Below are 23,424 nucleotides of genomic sequence, written 5' to 3'. Positions count from 1 at the left end.
TGATAAGGTTGAACGTTGGTTTGAACCTTCCTGTCCATGATATGTTTACTCACACAAATATATGCGTTAAATAAAATATGTAATATTTTATTTTTATAATGAGATGACATTAGAACCTGATAAAGTTGAACATTGGTNTGAACTTTCCTGACAAGGTTGAACGTTATTTTTACAATAGATTCGATGACATCACTTTANCATGGGATGAACATGTTGTTACAACATTTTCGGGAGGATTGGTAAGATGAGTAACCTTTATTCTATAACATTCTTTTTGTTAGATCTTAATTCATACTTGGTTCCTATTATTATATTCTTGACTTGTTTATTTAAGGGAAATCCAAGCACTGACAACAAAACTTTTTCTAGATTTCCTAACATTGATCATACAAAAGAATATGTAAGAAAGGACATACTTCACTAGCTTTGCTGGTTATGTTATGATGTAGGTTTTGAAGATTTTCGGTTTGATTTTGTGAGAGGGTAAGATATTATGTGACATTAATTAGTGTATTGCATTGTCTATTTATTCTTTTTAATCATGTTATGTACCTTTGGTTTGTACTGTTTATATAGGTTTTCAGCAAAATATGTGAAATAATGCATTGAGGGAGAAAACCCTTGATTTTCTNTTGGAGAGTATTGGGATGACTATAACTATCAACATTCTTATTTGGACTATAATCAAGGTACTCTNGNTTAATCTTAAGTAAATAATTTTTAGTTAGTTTTGAAATTTCTAAANATTACTATCNATATTTNTAGATAGTCATAGACAAGATATAATTAATTGGATAAATGGCACGAGACAACTTTCAACTNCCTTTGATTTTATTACNAAAGGAATTCTTCAAGTATATTGTACTTAGTTGGTACTGAATAAGTTGATTTTTGCATGCCAATTGATTTTTTGTTTTAATTTGTAGGAAACGGTAAAAGGAGAGTTTTGGCGACTTCGTGATGCTCAAGAAAAGCCCCCAGATGTGATGGGGTTGTGGACATAAGATCTGTTATGTTTCTTGATAACCCTGACACAGGCTCATCCCAGGTACAATTCACTGGCATTACATATGTTTTATTGCATTTTGTAACTTGTGTTCTTCACTATCTACAAAATCATTGGCCTTTCCCGAAAGATCATATTATGGAGGCATTTTAGTTTTCGCATNAGTATCTTAGTATGGTCATTATGTAAATAGTTTCACAATCTATTTCTATATTTGTTCACTANTACAAAAATCATATTTTATGACNTACAAAAACGAACTATGACGTACATAGTTTTGTACGTTATAATAGGTCTACACATTTTATGACGTAGCAAAAATTTACGTCATGATAGCCTAAACATATTATGACGCAGAATTTTTTTTATATTAATATTGGATAAAATTGTTTTGAATTGATATTGAGTAAAATTATCTATGTTCACATTCATTAGATTTATGTCTTTTTTTATGGACTTCTTGACATTCTTTCTTCACTAGTACAAAAATCATATTTTATGACGTACAAAAACGAGCTATGTACGTCATAGTTCATTTTTGTACGTCATAAAATATGATTTTTGTACTAGTGGTTACTATTTTTTGACATTCCTAAAGTTATTTTTATCTGTTTTTTCTATCAAAAAAAGTAAAATTTAGTAAAATTTCAAGCATTTTAATCTTCATAATAAGTAATATATACTAACATTTAAATCCGTTAAATACAAACTAATGGTGTTAAAAACTTAAAGTGAGTTTTGAATAATAACCACTTCATGGGTCCGATCCCTGATATTGCAGTGGATAAAGTGAGTTTTGAAAGCAATGATTTTTAACGAAGATGACTTGATTGACACAATTTTTTTCTATATGGAGACGAAATTGACATTTTTCTAAAAGGGGACGAATTTGACACATTTCAACTAAACTGGGAACAAAAAAGCAATTAAACCAACATTTAAATTCTTTTGTTTTATGCAGGGATACGCATATATATTGACCCATCCAGGAATACCAACAATATTTTGGAACCATTTATATGGGACAACACACATCCTGAAATTGGTCTATAAGATAGACATTTCTTTTTCTTTTATTTTATAAACAACCTCTAACATTGAAAATGGAGATTAACATTTGCAAACGATTTGAAATTAAGAATACATCTGCTGTCAGAATTATAGAGGCCAAACATGACCTCTATTCTGCTGTGATAGATGAAAAACACTTTATGAAGATTGAAGAGGGTTCGTGGTGTTCTGGAGGAGAATGAACACTTTCAACCACAATTATGTTGTGTGACATAAGGTTTTCTTTTTTTCATCCATTATTTGTTCTTCTTTGTTTTTTATAATTTATTTTAAGTGATTATAGAAACCTCAAATTTTTGGATTTATTTTTCAGTGATAATAAATCTTTTTTTTATCACGTGTTAATCATTGAGGGAACGAGAGAATGAAAAGAACTGAATGATATATCAATGTTCTATGAACTTAACAGTGTAGAGGTTTAGGTTTAGAAACTTGATGCATCACCAATTTTTCTTATTCTTTCATTATGATTAGTCTGCGATCACAAAAGCAAATTATTTATCAGTGAAAATAAAATCAGAAAACTTGGATTTTCTTTTATCACTGAAAAGAAATTACAAAAAGAAAAGAAACACATGATTGGGATAAGAACACACTTGTAAAGGATGTAAAACAAAACCTTATGGCACACAACATAGTTATGGACAAATGTTAAAAATGTTCAAATTAACAGGTTGTTTATAAAACAAAAGAAAAATAAATGCCTATCTTATATTCCTAAATAAATGCCTATCTTATATTCCAAATTTAGGAATTTGTTGTCGAGGTGCATTGGCCTCATACAAATGGTCATAAAATATATATGCATATCCTTGCATAAAACAAAAGAACTTAAATGTTAGTATATTATTTATTAAGAAGATGAACATTCTTGAAAAATTACTCTTTCTTTTAATAGAAAAAATAGATAAATAACTTAGTAACGTCAAAGTGTAGCTGTATAAGAAGAAACAAAGAACAAATATAGAAATAGACTGTCAAATTGTTTACATAATGGTCATACTTCTAAGATACTAATGCAAAATAATAATAATAATAATAACTCCATAATAGGTGTACGATAATCAGATATTTGTATGCTGAATAGTGTCGAACAAGTAGGTGTAGTTGTTTAGTTTTATGGTGGTGAGCTTAATGGAGTAAGTTATAATGATCCTGTTAGACTAAAAAAAGATGGTAGAAGTGCTCGATTATGTCTTTCCTAATATACTTTGTTTACCTTTCAATTCAATTAACAACTTAATTCAATTTAGGTATAAGTCTTAATCGGGTAACATAATTATTAACTAAAGCACCAACAATTAAGAGTTAAGCACTAGAAACTAATTCAACTAAAAAGTTTGGTATATAAAATATGCATTTCTTTTTCTTTTGTTTTATAAACAACCTATAATGCATATTGTAACGCCTTCCCAGAAGGTCACCCATCCCTAAATTGCTCCAGGCTAAGCACGTTTAACCATAGAGTTCTTATAGGTTAGGCTACCGAAAAACAAATGCATTTTGTTGATATGAGTAGCCAAATTAATTCCTTTAAACTATCCTTCAACTGTATAGTCTCATACTTATACAATCTCTATATCCCTCTTATTCCGGTGTATGTTCGATTCTTCCATGTGTCCCTTCCACTAGAAGCCTGCCAGGAGCCACTCCTTGTTTGTGCCTCTTGCACTTCGTGCCTCATGCACCGACGATCACTCCCCGCCCTCGTCAGTGTCGGGTGTCACATGTCCACCAGCTTCCGCTTGGTTCGTCCTCGAACCACATCGTACTAGAGAGAACTAGGCTTTGATACCACTGTAACGCCCTGACAACTTACAGGAAATATTGACTGCCCCCACATATCAACACGAGGCTTTCCAATGTGTTTTTTCCTCACTCGCACATTTTCCGGGAAAACTTCCCAGAAGGTCACCCATCCCTAAATTACTCCAGGCTAAGCACGCTTAACCATGGAGTTCTTATGGATTAGGCTACCGCAAAACAAATGCATTTGCTTTTCAGTAGCCTAATCCATAATAACTTCATGGTTAAGCGTGCTTGGCTTCGAGTAATTTGGGATGGGTGACCTTCTGGAAAGTTTTCTCGAAAAGTGTGCTAATGAGGACAAAGCACATTGGATAGCCTCATGTTGATATGTGGGAGCAGTCAACAGTCCCTGTAAGTTGTCGGGGCGTTACACATATCCATGCATAAAACAAAAGAATCTGAATGTTAGTATATTACTTATTAGGTTTAATAGTTAATTTTGTCCCCAGTTTCGTTCACAAATAGTAATTTATTCTCCCGTTTTAAAGTGTTTGAAATAGGTCCTCACTTTCAAATTTTTGATTCAAATTAGTCCCTTATGTTAAATATAACCAAATGGCATTAATGAAGTGATGATGTGGCACAATGCAGTGGTGACATATTGTTTTTGATTTAGGACATTTTGATTTGTGTGATATTAGGTTATGAATTGTAGGGTTTTTGTAATCCTAATAAATGTTACCTTTTTTCTGATACCGCTGATTACCTTTTATGAATTTCTTATGTAATCAATTTCATAAATGCTCTTTCAATGATTTTAACTAAGGAAATCTGGACTTTTTTTATTAAGAATCCATTTATATTTATGCAATTTTTATTATTCAGAAAACCTTAAATTAAGAACCGTAATTAAAATCAAAAAGGGAAAATTCCCAATTTGAAACCCTAAACTTATGAACCCTAAAATTGGGAATGATTCTTGGCCTTCTCGTGCGTACACCGCTGTTTTGCGAAACTCACTTCATCTCCTTTGGTGTTCTTCACCATGCTTATGGCCTTTGCATTCTGATTTCTGGTTCGATGGTTTTCTTCTTCTCCCTTCGCGTTTTTTTTGTCACGAAAGAGAACTAAGTCGTGATGGTTTGGGTTTTCAAGTTGACCTATTTCGTCTGCGATGAAGACACAACTCCTTCTTCGATTGGTAACATCTTTTATTGTCAAGGCAGAAACAATGTTGGTCTTCGCTCGTGAATATGAAAATTGGAAAGGGTTCATGATGTTCTAAAAGGAATAAAGACTTTCAACATCCAACCAACCACAAGTGTGGCATAAGATTTTATTTTTTTCATCCTCTATAATTATGCTTTTATCCTAATGTTGTGCTTTTTTGCCTTTTATAATTTATTTTCAATGATAACATAAAATCTCAATTTTCTAGATTTATTTTTCATGATCACAAATCTCTTTTTATTATAAAATAATGTCCTCACGTATATATGTTTAGGTTCTAAACAACACACCAATGAAACATTTTTTTTAATATAAGAAGAGAGAATAAACATTATGAAGAATTTTACACGATATAATCAACATATCTTACATCATTAACATAAGATTGCAAATTTTAAAATTTTAATTAGTTTTTATATTCGTACTATAAAAATTATTATATACGTAATTATAACTACAATCATTTAGTTTCAGTCTGAATAAAAAAGGTACCCTTTGTAAGAAAAAAATTCTCCCAACCACACGTCTTCAGTGCTTGGTACAAGTTTGTTTAAAAAAAAAACTGAGAAAATGTGAATATTTCCAAAAGTAATCTGATTATGACCAACTAGCATGGAAATTTAATTATTTTTACGACCCAAAGAAAAATCATCTATAAAATGGAGAAAAGTTATACATAACTTTGTGTTCCAAAAATCCTTTTAGTTCTCTTTTATTAAAGAACAATCACTCTTTAGTTCTGTAATTATATTTACAATACAAGTATGCTAAAAATAACAAAATCAACAAACTAATAATTCTAGCAAGTCACTTATTTAAAGAAGTCACGTGTTTTGGTTTTAACGATGTTTAGCCGATTTAAAAAGAGGAATCCAATTGCTCAAATTTTTAAAATAAAAATATTCAATTGAGAAAAAAAAACTTCAAACCAAAATTAAAAACTTGGATAATGATTAAACCTAAAATAACAAACTCCAATTCCTAGCATTGCACTAACTGGTTACATTAGAAGAAAACATTGATTTGATTTCCAAAAGCACGTGTCCCAGATATACTTATATACTTAATTAACGTTATAAAACTTTAATAAGAAAACCAACTTTGAACCAATGTCCATCAGGGTTCTTGTATGGATTTGTCAATTAAATAAATTATTTTCTTAAAAGCCCTGCCAAAATAACAAGTATGCATGGTGTGCTGTGAAAAGCCCGAGACATATCACATCTCAAGGATATATAGTGAGCTCAAATCAACAAAGCCCAACAACAACCAAGGCTTCTGTAGTGAAGTATTCATCAAGATATAACTAATGGTGCAAATAGAAATCAAAGGACAAAACTATCCAGCTATTCATATATTGAAAATAGAAAACAAGAGAAAAAACTATCTGCGTATTCATATGGAAAAATAATCTATAAAAGTAATCTGATTATGACCCATTAGCATGGAAATTTAATTATTTTTACGACCCAAAGAAAAAATAATCTATATAATGGAAAAGATGTAGTTATTCACAAATTAGCATTTTTTGAAGAATTTGTATTCCAAAAATCCTTTTTATATTTACAATACAAAGTATTAGCCGATTTAATAACAGGAATCTAATTGGTCAAAATTTTAAAATAAAAAAATCTAATTGAAAAAAAAAAGTTTAAAACAAATTAGAGACTTGAAACTAAAATTAGAAACTGTCATGATTAAACTTAAAATAACCAACTCAAATCCCTAACATTGTTACATCAGAAAGAAAACATTGATTTGATTTCCACAAACACGATTGAACTGTCCCAGATATACTTATATAATTAACGTAATAAAACTTTGATAAGAATATCCACCCTTACACGACAAAAACAACTTTGAACCAATGTCATTCAGGCTTCTTTTGTCAATTAAATAATTAATTTTCTTAAAAGTGCTGCCAAAATAACAAGTCTGAGATAAAAAGATTGATACTTTAACAACTTTTTATAACAACATCTTATATTTTAACAACTTTTTGAGAAAAGGACACATGACACATCTCTATTATCTCTATTGGTCTGTTTGAATTTATTATAAAAGAATATTTGAAACAGACTAATCACATATTGTCACATATACATTCCCAAAAAATTATAAAAAAAAGTTGTTAAAAAGACTTTTTCAACCGTTTGATATTAATTGCATGCCAGAATAGATTAAGCCCTGTAGCGACATTCTCTATGTAGTTCTTCCAGATATTCGTCCACATAACCGCCATGTTATCCCTCTTGATATTTCGGAAGCCTTCCATCCCAGTCGTTTCAGATGTGCCTACAGCTTCATTGTAGCCGTAGGCGATTGGCATCAGAATGTTTGCACTGGCCATTGCATCCGGAGGTGGATCCATAATCGAGTTAATTCCATACAGCCTTGCTAAGCCCGAGAACGCAGGCGGGTTGGCCTTTACGGTAGCAACGCCACTAGTAATGACATCGATGTCATTCCGGTAAATATCATTCAGTTTCTGTCCGGCAGGCATATTAGCCCATGAGTTCTTGGCGGAGATGGCGGTCATTAGTCGCTGTACAGGTGGGGGTGTCACATCTATGCGGATGGCTAGTGGGCTTGCGAGTGTGTTATATCGTGCCATCACCCGCGAACGGCATACTAGGCAGCCGTTGATAGAGCCTCCACAGGTCGGCCTGTTTGTCCACTTGTCCTATAGCTGTGTCAGCCGCTCCCATAGCTAGTCCTGCAGGGATGATGAGTTTCTGCTCTTGCTGAAGGTACTCCATCTCCACTTGCTCCCCTTCGATAGAAGATCTTGCATTGGCACTAGTCAGCGCTAGTGTATTCATCGTGTTCGCATCCCAATGGAAGTCCGGCAACGTAGTGTCTACGTCAATGGTCGTACGCAGTGCAACATGTTGTGGATCAGTTAGAAGTTCCGACAAAAGGCCAGTCAGAGTAGGAGGTTGAGCTTGTTGGTCGGCCATTGCACGTTGAAGCTCCCATAACGTGAACATGATTAAGTACTACCGCTAGTAGTCGTTCACGTCTCTGCCTTTCCTCTCCAGATGTCAGACTTTATATGTTGAACTCGTTTGTTTGACACGTCTGAGTAAAAGTACATTACACCGTGTTTAATAATATAATAATATAATTATGATTTTAAGTTAATAAAATAATATAATTATAGTTAAAATATTATTATTTTTGCGTGTTATACGAATGTTTTTGTCGTTTTTGCTTATCAAAGTATTATTTTTCACTTCCCCTCATTTATTTGACAATAATAAGAAAAAAAGTTCTTTTAAACTTTTTTTAATAACTTTTTGACAATGCATACATGACAGCTTATGATTGGTTCATTTCAAATATTTTTTTAAAATAAATTCAAACAAACGAATGAAATAGTGACACGTGTCTTGTTGTAAAAAAAATTGTTAAAAAATGTTGTTAAAATATTATCATCCTAATAATAATTTTAAAACCTTTTATTTTTTATATTTATTTAATATTATTATTTTTTTGAAAAAATATAAAATTCTATTTTATTTATAACCATTTTATACTTATATTATATGTCAAATTAACGTAAAAATATCACATCCAACCATTACACTTTCTTAGTTTAATAAGAGATAATTAAACGATTTCCAAGTGTCTAGGTTCAACGCATGTCACTATATATACCACTTTTCAAAATTATCAAATTAAAGTTAATTAGAGTTCCAACATGCTTTCAAAATATTTCCCAAAAAATGATAATGATACTTTGACAACTCTTTTTTAATAATATTTTGACAACAGGACACATGTCATCATTTTATTGGTATGTTTGAATTTATTTTTAAAAAAATATTTGAAACGGACCAATCATAGACTGCCACTATGCATTGTCAAAAAGTTGTCAAAAAAGAGTTGTTAAAGAGACTTTTTCCTTCTATCAATCTTCTCTTACATATCTCACTCCCCCATTCCATATTAAAAAAATACCATGAAAACGATTATACACCTTTTTTCATGTCCTAAAGTAATGTTAGTAGAATAATTAATAACAATTTGGGTCATTATTTGAATTCTATATTTTTTCATCTTTTGAAGTGATTACTATATGTAATATACCCACTGATGGAGAGGCAAATAAAGGTTCTAGCCAAAACAGTCAACCGATCGACTGTTTGACAGACATAAATCAGGTAAGGTAACTAATAATTAATGATCCATTAATACCTTTAATGATCATATGAAGGATGAATATATGGTATTAATGAACAGTTATAAGGCATATTAGCATATATTATTTCATTAATGATCTATTACGGTTAATAACTTTCATAAAAGAGTTATTAAAAAATTTTCCTTAAAACAACTTTCTCCTCTGAAACTATCAAACTTTCTTTATATTGTTCAGCACCGATGATGAATTCCTTCAGCCTTCGAGCACCGTCATCCCAAATACAGCTCTTCCAGAGATTCGTCCACATAACAGTCATGTTATCCCTCTTGACATTTTGGAAGGCTTCCCGCCAAGGATCATATTTGCTTACAGCTTCATTGTAGCCGTTGACGATTGGCATAAGAATGTTTGCACAGGTCATAGCATCAGAAGGTGGAGCCATAAAGTTCACTCCATACAGCCTTGCTAAGCGTGAGAACGCAGGTGGGTTGGCCTTCACGGTTGCAACGCCATTACTGATGACATCGATGACACCCCGGTACATCTCATTCAGTTTCTGACCAGCAGCCTTATGAGCCCATAAATCCGGCGCGGAGTTGGCTTCCATTAGTCGCTGTACAGGTGGGGGTGTCACATCTATGCGGACGGCTAGTGGTCTTGCGAGTGCGTTATATCGAGCCATCACCCTTGCTAAACAGTATGTTTGCCCCAGTCCGAATGGCTCTGCGACCGTTCTACCAAACAATTCTGTTTTGCAAAGTAACTCATTCTGAACATCATTTGTGGTCACGGTGCCGAGATACTTGATCCATGTTGTCAATATCCTCTTGTTCTTGTCACAATCATACGATTTAAATTGGTTTTCCTCGGCTAAGTGCAACAGTCCAAACATGGACAGTAGGTTCAAGGACAGAGCTAGGATAGACCTCTCCATTTTCATCTCATATTGGACCACTGCTTCCATATGATCGCGAGCTGCGTTCCCCACGGCAAATTTGTATTCCTTAATACAGCGCGAATCAGGCGTAGGTAGGACGCCAGCACCCAAACTATATGCTCGAATCCATGCTGCAAGAGGCACCTGTGCGCAGGCGGTAAAGTTCAATGCAGCGATTTGTCTCAAAGAGAACGCTTTCAAGCGATTGTAGAAGCGCTCCATTGGGAATATCTCGTGTTGAGCCCAGGCGTTGTCAGGCAGACGCATGTCCTCCCGGTTTAGAATCCCCCAGTCTCTAACATCAAAGTTCATCTGCAGAGCATTACTTATATAAGCGTAGACATAGTCGACGGTCGCAGGTGCAATATGCACATTTGCCGGCCCAGTCGTGTCCCAGTAAGTCTTTGGTTGAGTGATCGCAATAGGCTCTAAAGCTTCGACACGCTGTCGTATTTGAGCAGCAGGAGTCCGAGCATTGACTAATGTATACATCTCCGAAAACGGCATACTGGGCAGCCGTTGATAGAACCTCCACAGGTCGGCCTGTTTGTCCACTTGTCCTATAGCCGTGTCAGTCGCCCCCATAGCTAGTCCTGCAGGGATGATGAGTTTCTGGTCTTGTTTAATGCACTCCACTACCACTTGCTGCTCTGCGATAGGAGATCTTGCATTGGCACTAGTTAGCGCTAGTGTACTCATCGTGTTCGCATCCCAATTGGAGTCCCGCAACATAGCGTCTACGTCAATGGTCGTACGCAGTGCAACATATTGTGGGTCAGTTAGAAGTTCCGACAAAAGGCCAGGAGGAGGAGGAGGAGGTTCAGCATGTTGGTCGGCCATTGCACGAAGAAGCGATTAGACAATTATGATTAAGTAGTACAACCAGTAGTCGTTCACGTTTCTGCCTTTCCTCCGCTGATGTCCCGGTCTTTATATCTTAACTTCGTTTATTTAACAATAATGATACTTTACAATTTTTTATTTTTTATATTTATTTAACATTATTTTTTATTTATTTCTTTTTGAAAAAATACAAAATTTTATTTATTTATAACCATTTTATACTTATACTACTTATCAAATTAATGTAAAAGTATTTCATCCTATTATTACTTTTTTTTTTTAATTTAATAAAGAGATAATTATCTGATTTCCAAGTGTCTAGGTTCAAGGCATGTCACTCTAGATTCCACTCTCCAAAATTATCAAATTAAAGTTATTAGAGTTCCAACATGCTTTCAAAATATTTCCCAAAAAAACACTTTTCTCCACACAAAACATACATAAATATTCTTAATTAGAATTAAATCATGACCTTCTTACAAACTCTCTCTCTCTAGGTGGCTCATCAAATTAGATTTCAAAATGCTTTCAAAACAATTCTCAAATAATCATTTTTATAGAATTTAATACCGTTCTTCATTTTTCTACCAATAACTAAAAATAAGTATAAAAAAATTTGGATATAAATATAATTAAGAACTTACTCTCCAACACAAGATATCTAACTAAACAAACTATCACAATATTTTAATAAAATAATAATAATACTATTCCTCGTATATTATATCTTTTATAAATATTTTTTCTAGGTTTTACAAACTACAATTCTTAACTAATTTAGTAATTCAACCGTTCATTTACTTATCATCAATTTCACCATTATCGATTCAACAATTTCACATATACCAATTAATTCAAAAATTATAAATATATAAATTTAACTATCAAATCACATATTCTTGCATATAGTATTAAGAAAAGATAAATCAAATGGTACAAAATAATAATATTAGTTTTCTTGACTTGAGAGAAAAACCTTTTCTCACACTATTGTTTCCTAGAATCCTATACAATACATAATTACCTAAAAAAACAGATCAAGATCGTAATTACAGTTTTAAGCATAACATTATGGTAACAGAGAAAGAGAGATCCACCAAGAATAACATGAAATCACATTCACTTACATAGAACTCACATGCAACCCAAGAATTAAAATGTAAGAGGATAAAACAAAAACTTACTTTGTTTGACTCTTTTACTTTTTAATAAGATGATTGGGTAATACTTGCTAGAAATAATCCTATGGTCTCTAATATTTAAAATGATAAAAATTGGAATTAAAATTAAAAAGAGAATATAGAGAAAAAACCTAGAGAAAAAAATTTAAAGATATTAATTTTATATAAAATGAAATTCAGCTATTATAAAGCTTTATATAATTTAAACTTTTTATTACTAAAATAGTATAATATTTTCATTTTATAAAAATTATCATTACTCTTAAGTTATTTTCTAGGCTTTCACAAATATTACTATTCAACTTATTTTGAATGAAATCAATAAAACTTTTTTTATTGTTTTTCATAACCATGATATTATTTTATAATAATTACTGAAAAACACATTTATCAACATGTAAAAATAAGTAAGTGAGATTATGAAAAAGATAATAATCATATTATCCATTAACACAAAAAATAAATAAGAGAGATTCAACTAAAAACAACTTTTAAAACTTAACATACTAAAAAAAGTTTAATAAACACTCAATTAAAAATATTTAAATTGATTAAACCTTAAAACTTAATTAAATATATAAAATAAATACATACATATAAATACGTACAGTATATTAAATACATATAGTAAAGCATATATTACATTTATTAGATACGTGTAAAAACATAATAGGATAAATACATTGTAAAATAAATATGCTATTTGTTAGATTAATTAAAATTACAAATTTTAGTGTCACAATGAAAATTTTAATAGTTTAAATAATCGAAAAATCACATACGTCAAAAACATTTTATCCGTTGGTATTTTTGGTAAAAAAAAAAGGAAAAAGAAATCTACCAATTAAAAATTGCCACAAAAAAATATTATATTTTATCATAATTTAACACTTATTAAAAGTTTGAACGCCACAAGTTATTTAACATATTTTTTAAAAATTTTAATTATTAATTATTTTTCACTAATTTTATAATAAATAATTAAGTTATTTATTTTATTTTATTTTTTTTTAAGATGATAAAAATAGTATTGATAATTAAATTTTCATTTAACATGATTTTTTTATATGCCACACACTAATATACATGACAATACAACTGTAACATAAAATAAAGTCAAAATGACAAAAACTATAATACTAATCCTCAATATTAATGCTTGATAAACAGCTCACATTTTGTTTAGAAAAAGGATTTGAGAAATTTATATACTAATGTATGGAGGAAGATGTGGCAAACCCTTAATTCATAGGAAGATGCAATAATCTATCTCATGCTGTTGCTCCAAGAAAAATAAAAAAGTGGGCTAAAATATTAATGGATCCAAAAGCAAAAAAGGGAAATAAAATAGTAGTCTTTGACTTCTAAATACTCAAGAATCAACATTCTTTTTGTACCGTTCAAGGGAAATAAAACAATAATTTTCACCCTCAACACGAGTTAAACTAGCTCCGATAGCAAAGGAGAGTTAGCATTGGAATATGCTTGAACACACTTAGTAAAGTTAGTTTATGTACTACTCTTCAAGAAAAGGGAATAGTTGACAGAATTAATTGGAAGTTCTTCCCAAAATAGTTGTTTTCTTCCCAGAAATAATAATTTTATATTGTTTAAGAGTCAATATTTAAAATAGTTTTTTCCTCTAATGTTTTTTCTTTATTCAATAATTCATAACTTTTACTTTATGTTGGAAAATGGATATTTTCTTATGGAACCAAAATGTATTTTGCAAATTTCGTCTTTTATTTCCATAAATTTTTCACTATTGGTATTCAACCTCCAAGTCTCTTATACTCACTACTAATCAATGGTGGGGTATCTGCATATGATATTTGGACACTCAAGTTAGTACTTGGTCAAATATTTTAGTCAAATATAAATTAAATGTAAAAATAAAGTCAAATTATGATTAAAATATTATTTATAGATATACTTTGTTAATCACATGCTCATTCGAATATGTCACATGGTTATGAGTTCATGAGTCCAGAGGTCTACGACCAACTTACCAATGAGAAACTAGAATGATTTTTGGTTAAGTTATCCAATTAGAGAATGTTTCCGGCAGGCATAAAGAGATACCGATAGACGGTGTCCTAGTTTAATGAGTGACGTTGTTATCAAGAGAGATGTAGTTTTTTGGTGTGAAAAACATAATATTCGATATCTGATATTTGATGTTCTGTTAAGTGTTTATAGAACATACAATAGTCTGCTTACTAGATACTGACTATCGAAACTAAGTATTCAATAATCAGTATTATATTATTATCTAAGTAACTCAAAAGATATAGTTACCATAATCGAGAAGTCTTCGATCACATATAATACAAGATGATGTTTAAATAATAAAATCGAAATTATTTTTTTTGAAACAATGTATAATCTAGCGTAGGACATGTTTTAAACCCTATACATAAAGGATTTAGGAAAGTTACATGAACAAGTATCACTACCAAAATCCAAGGCTAGGGACCAAACAAACTTGCTATAGATGGTGAAAGCAGACGGTCCCTATTTCGTCATCCAACAGATCACAGGAAATACTTGCAAACGGTGAAAATGAAAATTGCACTTGAAAGTAAGCCTTGCAATAACATATTACCATCATTTTCATAAGAAAGTGCATAAAAGCAATGTAAACAAAATATTATAAAAAGAGTAAAAAGAAAAAGATGATAGCACTAAAAAAGAGAAATGATAATATTATTATTATCACCATCATTTGATCTCATGGTGTGTGGGGGCACTCAATACTACTAATTTTATTATAAGCATATAAAGTGATGAAATGTGTCATTATAATTTTAAAATATTAATAAAACAATGTGGTGGATAGTTTTGACTCCCACGTATTAGAAAAAATAGAAGGGAGAATTTGGAATATTTCAATGTGAGACTAAAATGTTTAAAAGAAAATAATTAATACATAAAGGTATAAAAGTAGTAACACAGAGGGAATAACAAACGTAGAGAAATATAAATCACAATGTCACTGTCGCTATCGCCATCGCCATTTAATCTTAAGGTGATTGGGATACCGACGAACATCGACGTTACCAGAACAATGACATGTTTGTTCGAGAAAGATATTGAATTCCATCACATTCCTGGGGTTTCACTTCTCTCTATTTTCTCTTTGATTTGATTCGATTTAAATTTCATGATCTCACTTTTCATCTTTGTTTTTTTTTCAGTCAGTAGGACAAAAATTTGCAATAGTTGAAGAGATCTTTTGCTACGGTAAGTTGAGTTGAATCATTGTAATCTTATTACGAATGAGTTGATTTGAATTAAGAGATATTTGTATATGGATGAATGCAATAAGAATCGAGACACATATGCAAGTACGTTTTCGAGAAGTTTAGTGAGAAAGGGAATTGAGAACTGTACGGAAGGAATCCATTGGCAAAGAAGAGCATAGAAGAGTGGATGAAGATGGAGGAGGAGAGATTTGATTCACCTTCACGTATTGTGACGTATTATAAGGGAGGTAATTCTTTTTCGAGGAGTTTAAAAGAGTTGGGTGAGATGATGGAGATATATGAGAATGCACTAGGGAATAGTCGTTATCTAGCTGGAGATGAATTCACACTTGCAGATCTCTTCCATCTTCCCAGTGTTCATAACTTGCTCAGTATCACTCAAATTGCTCCGCTATTTGCTTCTCCAAACCTTTCCAGATGGTCCAACGATATCTCCTCTCGTCCTTCTTGGAAGAAGCTTCTTCAAATTCGCAAAGAATACTTAAAGAGGAATTAAAATGTTTCATCTTCTAGGGTGTGTTCACTTGAGGGTAACAGGAGGTGATTGGGGGAGAGTGATTGAGTGGATTTGAGGATAATATTTTTTGTTGTTTATTTGAGTGAATTTGGAGGTAAACGAAAGTGGATTTTGAAGTAAATTTTTTTAATCTATCATATAAACTAAATCCTACACCAATTATCACAAATTTTATTTCAAAATTCATTCTCGTTTACCTCCAAATTCACTCAAATAAACAGCAAAAAAAATTACCTTCAAATCCACTCAATCACTCTCTCTCAATCACCTCCTGTCACCCTCAAGTGAACACAATGCTAATGCTTTTTGTTTTCTTGCATTTTCTATTTTTTATATATATCTTTAATTTCAGATAATTAGGAAGGATTCAGTGTTCAAATAATAATGATTTTGTTTCATGATTGCAAAGTCATTTTGAAATCGCACTTTGTTTGCTTTATGGTATACAAAACTTTATGATGATTNAAATTTTAAAAACCTCGTAATATACAAAACTTTATTATAGAAATATAAAAAAAAAGTCAAATACAAATTTAGAATATCTTTGATTTATATCCATTAAAATTATAAATTTAGAATCTATTATATAATTATGGGTTAAATATGTTTTTAGTTCCTATACTTGGTGATTTTGGTTTTAGTCCCTCTTTTAAACTAAGGTACAATTTAAATTTTAATTTTTTTAAACTTTATTTGTTGTTTCAAACGTTTTAAACTAAGGTATAATTTAAATTTAAATTTTTTTAACTTTATTTGTTGTTTCAAACTTGAAACGTGTTTGAAACAGCAAATAAAGTTAAAAAAATTTGGTAAATAAGACTATAATCAGACTTTTCTAAAGTTGAAGGATTAAATTGTACCTTAGTTTAAAAGAGAAACTAAAACCAAAATCACCCCAAAAGGGACTAAAAATATATTTAACCCTATAATTATTAACATTCATTCCAAAATGTATCTTACATGGGATGAGACTTTTCAAAATTTATTATTTTCATCAATTTAATAAATATAAATGTTAACATTTGTCAATGTGATATTACGTAGATTAAAATTTTGTTAAAATGACAAATAAGTTGATTGACAAATAAGAAGAAGTGAATTGATTGATTTCAATAAAAACAAGTTTTCTCAATAATAAAAATTCTTGAACAATGACAATTTTCATAACAAGAAGAATATCAAAATATAAGAGAGATGGAATCAACACAAAAAGGTTAAGAAGTCCGAATAAAAACGCTAGCATTTCTAAGAAAAAAAAATCTCCCAACACGTCTTCATTGCTTGCTACTTGTTTGAAAAAAAAAACTGAAAAATGTTATCAGTTACTATTCAACTCTCTAAAAGTAATATGTTTATGACCAATTATTATGGAAATTTAATTATTTTTTCAACCCGAAGAAAAAAAATATATATAAAATGGGAAAAACGTGTATGAAAAAAAACATGTATAAAATCATTTTTAATCAATTTTAGTTAAAAATAAGGAAGTGCAGGAATTTTTATTAAATTTTTAATGAGGGTAATTTGGGAAGTGTGACTTTTATAGGATGCGGGAAGAAAAACAGGGAGATGCAGGATGGAAGAACCATCATTCTATCTGATGGGCCAACCAAACTTTAGTCCACAAAAAACTAAAATCTCGGGGCCGTCCAAGTTCAGTGAAATATTGAAATTTAGTATGGATATAGTATCTTTTAAAAAATTAAAAAATAATTAAACCTATTATTTATAAATAAAAAAATCATTTTGATTCTAAAATAATTTCCTCACGTATATTCAATGCATATTCAATATAGGTGAATTTTTTAGAATGATTATAAGCGGTGAGAATAAGAAATAAAAACCCTAAGTTTGTCGTGAAAAAACCCTAGAACACTTTAAACCTAGTTATTTAGTAATAATGATTAAGAAAATGGAAGCAACAAAATGATGCATATTACTTACTCCTCTAGCAAGACCTTGTTTAAAAAGAAAATGAATTTGGCCACGTCTATCCTAGTTTAAATTTCCTGAATTTGGTTAATTCGACCCTTGTCGAATTTTGCGAGTTACTATCGAAAAAATTAGACAAATTTATCATATCTTAGCTAAGTTAATCTTATTTTAGATCAAATTTGTTTGAGTTACTTCAGTTTGAAATTTAGTTAAATTTGAGTAAGTTGGTCGTGATAAAAGTTTGATTAAATTCAGTCAACTCAATTTGGTTAAGTTTATTCATTGCAACAATCAATCTGTGTTGTCCAATTTCGACCTTTGTCCCTAGTTGATCAGTTTCGATTTTGGTTCTAAATCGACGCGTCATAACCTTCTGCCTAGACCAATTTATCATGACCTTACGCTTGGAACAGTTTATCTTGACTTTCATTCTCAAACTTCGACCCGAGTTGGTCTATCTCGATCTTAGGTTTGGGACACCTGGTCTCACCTATGGTTCTGGCTTGTCCATTTCGGTCTTCGACCCTGATCAATCCATCTCAACCTTCAACACAACCTGTGTCGTTTAAGCCTTCGTCTTCGACCAATCCATCTCTACAATTGACCTAAACTGACTCATCTTGATCTCTGGGACAGTTTCAACCTGACTTAATCTTCATAGTGGGTTGGCTCGTCTCAACCTTTAACCCTGACCGACACTCGTTTTCGACTCAGGCTGTCCCTTCGACTTTCGATTCAAGCCAACCTGCATCAACTTTTCGCCTGAATTGGCCAATCTTAACCTTCATTCTGAACTAGGCAGTTTCGGGCCTTCAGCCCTGACTGGCCTGCCTCAGGCCTTGGCCCTGATTGACTCACATCGGTCTTTGTGTATGGCCAAATTGTTTCAAACTTCATCCCTAGTCGGTTCGTCTCAAATAATAGTATGGGTTAGTTGTTTTCGACCTTTAGCTCGAATCGTCTTGTCTTGACATTTGTCTCAAGTCGACCCATACTGATCTTCAGTCCCTAGACTGGCCTGTCTCAACATTTAACTAGACCTACCCATCTTGACTTTTGTCATTGATCGACATATCTCAACTTTATGCTCAAGCTCTATTGTTGGTCTGAACTAGTCAATTTCAACTTTTGAGTTGAGACGGTCTATCTTGATCTTTGATTTGAGTATACCAATTTTAATAATTGACTCATCTTAACCTTCAGGTCAAAATAATTTGTCTTGATCCTTTACTTAAACTCAAATTATTACTTTTAAGAATTAATTAAATTTTTTTAGTAATTTTAAACTCACCGTGGTCGTAACCTTAACTATAAAAGGTTTTGATAAAAGGTTGAGAGTTGAAACTTTTTTTATTCAAATGAAGACCCTAAAATAGAACTTAATGAAGAATGGACTAAGGTTGGCCTAGACCAACTTGACACCTCTAACAAATAAATTGGGCTCTACTACATTGACAATTGGCCCACAATAGAACAACTGAAATTATTCTTCCTTAGAAATTTATAATTATTAAAATGTTCACTTTATCAATGATATCATCTATTTGAATAAATGAGATATTGTTTTGGTCTCCTTTTCAAGAGTTTCGGGTTCTCCTGGTGATTGAAAAATGCACAATGCCGACACTGTTAATCGGATAATGATAATTGTACAAAAAAAAAAAAAATAGAATCCTCCTTCACCTAGAAACACAAGAAAGAAGAAAATTATTAAAATATGAAAATAATAAATTGATAAATTAGATTTAATCTATGCACATAAGAGAGTCTAAATAAAAACAAAAAAAAAATACATTATTTAAAAATTGGTTTGGGTGAAAATGCACTTCATCAAACAGTTTTAATGGTGTGATGAAAAATGAAAGCATGAGGCACAAATGGAAGAAAACACAATGCAAGAATGACAAAGAAAGGAATTGATTGAGTGGGGTAAAGTGCATTAATCATATTTCTGTTGTTTCAGAAGACAAAATCCCAATGTTGCTTTTCTTCATTACTCAAGTAGTTGCAGCCTTTTATGTTGATTTTCAAGGCCATGCAATGCAACAACACCACCAAATCATTTTCTTGATTGTATATATCTGTGTGAAAAACATCAAATATTCTAAAATGTATTTCATTTATACTTTTGAGTTAAAAAGACTTTTTTTTTTCTTTTTTTTTTTGTGCTCATTCATGAAATTTGTTGTATAAATGTCAAGTACTGAGATTGCACGAAAGTCAAAGGTGTTGTTGACTTTTGAAAAGTTTTCAAGAAAAAGTGTAAGAATTTGCATGTGAGAGAGAAGAGTGAGAAGAATCCAATGACTGAGATAGAGATGGAATTGGGAATGGGAATGCATTGACATGTGAAGTTATTCAGAAAGTGGTTTTGTACCACAGAAAGTGTCCTGTCCAACATTTTGCAGTGAACATCACAAGGCACCACACAACACAAAAACATAAACCCTATTTCACTTTCCTACAAAGATCATAGGAAACTAAGTTTTATTGGTCCCAAACTATCAACATAAGAGAACTTAACATTGTTTTAGGTATCTCAATGAAACATATGCCTTATGTTCTGTTCACATGATCCAATTTCAAGATACTCCATAATATTTTAACAATTTCTTTTAACGACTTTTTTTTACAGTAAATTATGTTGTAAAATATTATTATTTTATTGTAATTGAAAGTTGTGTAACGTTAATATTTTATTAATTAACAACAGTGAAATTTTTAAGTGCTGAAACAGTCAAATTTTATGGATTGAAACAGTTAACTTATCTGTTTTAATTTATTTTATTTATTTTATTCTTTCTAGTTCTATAAATAGAGAGTACTTTCCCATTCCAAATGACCTCCGTCTTTCTCATTCTCTTCTCTTTCTAGCTTCATTTTTATTTCTCTTCTACAAATTATCCTGGGTATAAACTCTATTAGAGTAGAGTTTCTTGCTAGTTCTGTGATCCTCAAATACTTTCGAGAAGTTCCTGTTGTATCTTAGAGGACTTGCGCAACACACTGCGGATGAGTCCTTAAGATTGTTATAAAAAATGCTTACAAATATCGAATTGCAACTTCCTTAGACATGTAATATATCATTATTTTATTGGTTCGTACATTTAAAACGAAACTATCACATAAATAATTATAAAAAAGTTGTCAATTGTTAAAAATATATTTTTGTTTGAAGATACTTAGTTTTAGAACTCTTCTTATGATGCAACATCTCATATAATGACATTATCTTTTGTACACTACATTTTGTAAGTTCCCCAGATAAGGGTTTAACCTGTTCTCAAGCACCTTGGAAATAAACATGTAATCCCTAAAAAGTCCAAAACAAAATGTTGGTGGGTTGGAAGAAAAAGAGGATAGACTTTAAAATATGATTCGATCTAGTTATATTTTCACTTATTTTAATTATTACTTTTTTATCTCTTTTTGAATTAAGTAAATTATATAATTGGTAAGAAAATATCTATATTTCTTTTATATTTTTACTTCTTAAACAACTAAATATTTGACAATTTTTATATCTTTTCTTACTTTGATATTTTTTTTACCTATTTCCATTTCCTACACTTTACAAAGAGGGCATTAGTGATATTTCTCTAGCTCTTAAGAATAGAACACATGAGCATACAGCGCGGTTGATTATTAAACAAATTATTTTGTTAATTATTTAAAATATTAATACTAACTTATTAAGAAATGGATGTATTTTATTTATTTATGCTTGAGCATTGTGCATAAGGAATAAAAATGTATAGTCTGTTCGCAACAATTAATTTATAAAATAATTATATTTTGTCTACGCCATAGCGTTTATGTTTATTTTCATATTCTCGTTTTTTTATTTTTCTATCACGAAACTGTATGTTAATTTTACCAAGTCCAATAGTTTCATATTAATTAAGAATCTAGATATAAGACATTTTATTTTATTTTTAATAAAGTTTTATTGTTTTAAAGCATACAATCAAAACACAACTTATATTGAAATTATTAACATTATTCTATAAGTTATAGATGCATTTGGAAAAAAAAATTATCATTTTCATATAATTAAGAATATCAATTAGTTTATCATTTTCCAATTTTATAACTTTTTTTTAAGTGTTTAATCATGCAAATGAATCAATTCATCAACGACAAATTATCATGTTTTAAGGAATTTTCAAGATTTAAACATTTTTCAAATACTTTAAAATTTTCTTTTTATCGTTTAGGAAATCTATATGAGTAATTTTAATATAGTCTTTTTTTCATCAACAAATCTCTCAAATTTGTATCAACGTAGTTTGGATTATATACGTTTTCATCATAGTAAAATAATCATTCAGTCTCTCAATCACCCCTTTGTTGTTATAGGTTTAAAAATCAAAATTATTCTTATCACTAACTAATATTTCTCTATTATTTTCACCTGTGTCTATATTATTATTGTCTTGTTATTCAAAGAGCACCCACCTATATTTTTTAATTTATTTTCTTTATCTATTTTATAAACTTATCTATAATTCTTTTTTATGATGCAATTAAAACCTCAACTCTTCTCTTCTTTTGGAGTTTTGAATAGCTTGATTCATATTTTTTAGTTCACATATCTATATATTTTGATATGAAATAAAAAATTATAATATATAAAACACCATTAAATATAAGAATATAAAAGAGAACGAGTTAAAATAATAAAACCTAATTCTAATCGTCAAGAAAATAAACTCAATCGTACTCGTATCTTGAAGTCTCCAATCTCTTTCTTTCCTTTAATAAGTGGTTAAGTTATTTTAAAAAATCAACTTGTATCCTAAATTTGAATACTTTATTTTTAAATTTAAGATTACTACATTAACATTTTTAATAGAAAAAAACAATTATAATTCCACAAAGGAACATGCAAAAGGAATTTACAAAATATACAAATTAAGTAAATAATAGTATAATAAGTTTTAACTTTTTGTTTTTAACCCATTTACATTATATGATGCTTAGTCGTACTGAAAAGAAAGAAATGTCAACTAGTTCAATCTACCACTTGAAATATAAATAACGAGACACATGTACAATAAAACTAATAGATATTGAATAACTTATCAAATTGAATTGTTCAAGAAGAAAAGAAGGAATGAATAAGTAAAATAAGTAGATGAAAAACCACATACAAAAAAGAAGATAAAGATCAAAATTAATCAGTAAAAAAATAAAAGTTATGATTTATTGAAAATTAACTCATTTAATATCATTTTTAGTAACAATAAAAATTAATATCATAAATTTTCAATTAAAAATTATTTTTAAATATAATTTTACAATTAATTTACTAGATGTATATTAATACTAAAAATATTTGAGAAATTTGAGAACCTTATTTTTATTTTTTTAACCTAAAACAAAGGTGACTCTAGAGATTGAAAGTGATTATTTTTCCATACTTTATATATATATATATATAATAAAATTTAAAAAAAATGTGTGTAAATAAAAATATATTATATGGCATAAAATAAATTAAACGAAAAGAATCAATGAATAATTAGAGATAAAATAAATT

The 23,424-nt window shown here is 30.2% G+C and overlaps 1 protein-coding gene and 1 pseudogene across 1 annotated transcript; both read left to right on the top strand.

Annotated features, from left to right (window-relative positions):
• LOC106763799 overlaps positions 1-2,499 on the top strand; it is a 6,423-nt pseudogene extending 3,924 nt beyond the window's left edge.
• Positions 2,500-15,602: 13,103 nt separating this feature from the next.
• Positions 15,603-15,926, top strand: LOC106763798 (glutathione S-transferase F11-like). The gene has a single exon (XM_014647952.1). It carries the CDS (start codon positions 15,603-15,605, stop codon positions 15,924-15,926), a length of 324 nt encoding a protein of 107 aa, XP_014503438.1.
• Positions 15,927-23,424: the final 7,498 nt, after the last annotated feature.

Source organism: Vigna radiata, chromosome 6, assembly GCF_000741045.1.
Source record: "Vigna radiata var. radiata cultivar VC1973A chromosome 6, Vradiata_ver6, whole genome shotgun sequence".
In the NCBI taxonomy this organism is placed as follows: Eukaryota; Viridiplantae; Streptophyta; class Magnoliopsida; order Fabales; family Fabaceae; genus Vigna; species Vigna radiata.
This window is presented reverse-complemented; position numbering and strand designations above follow the sequence as displayed.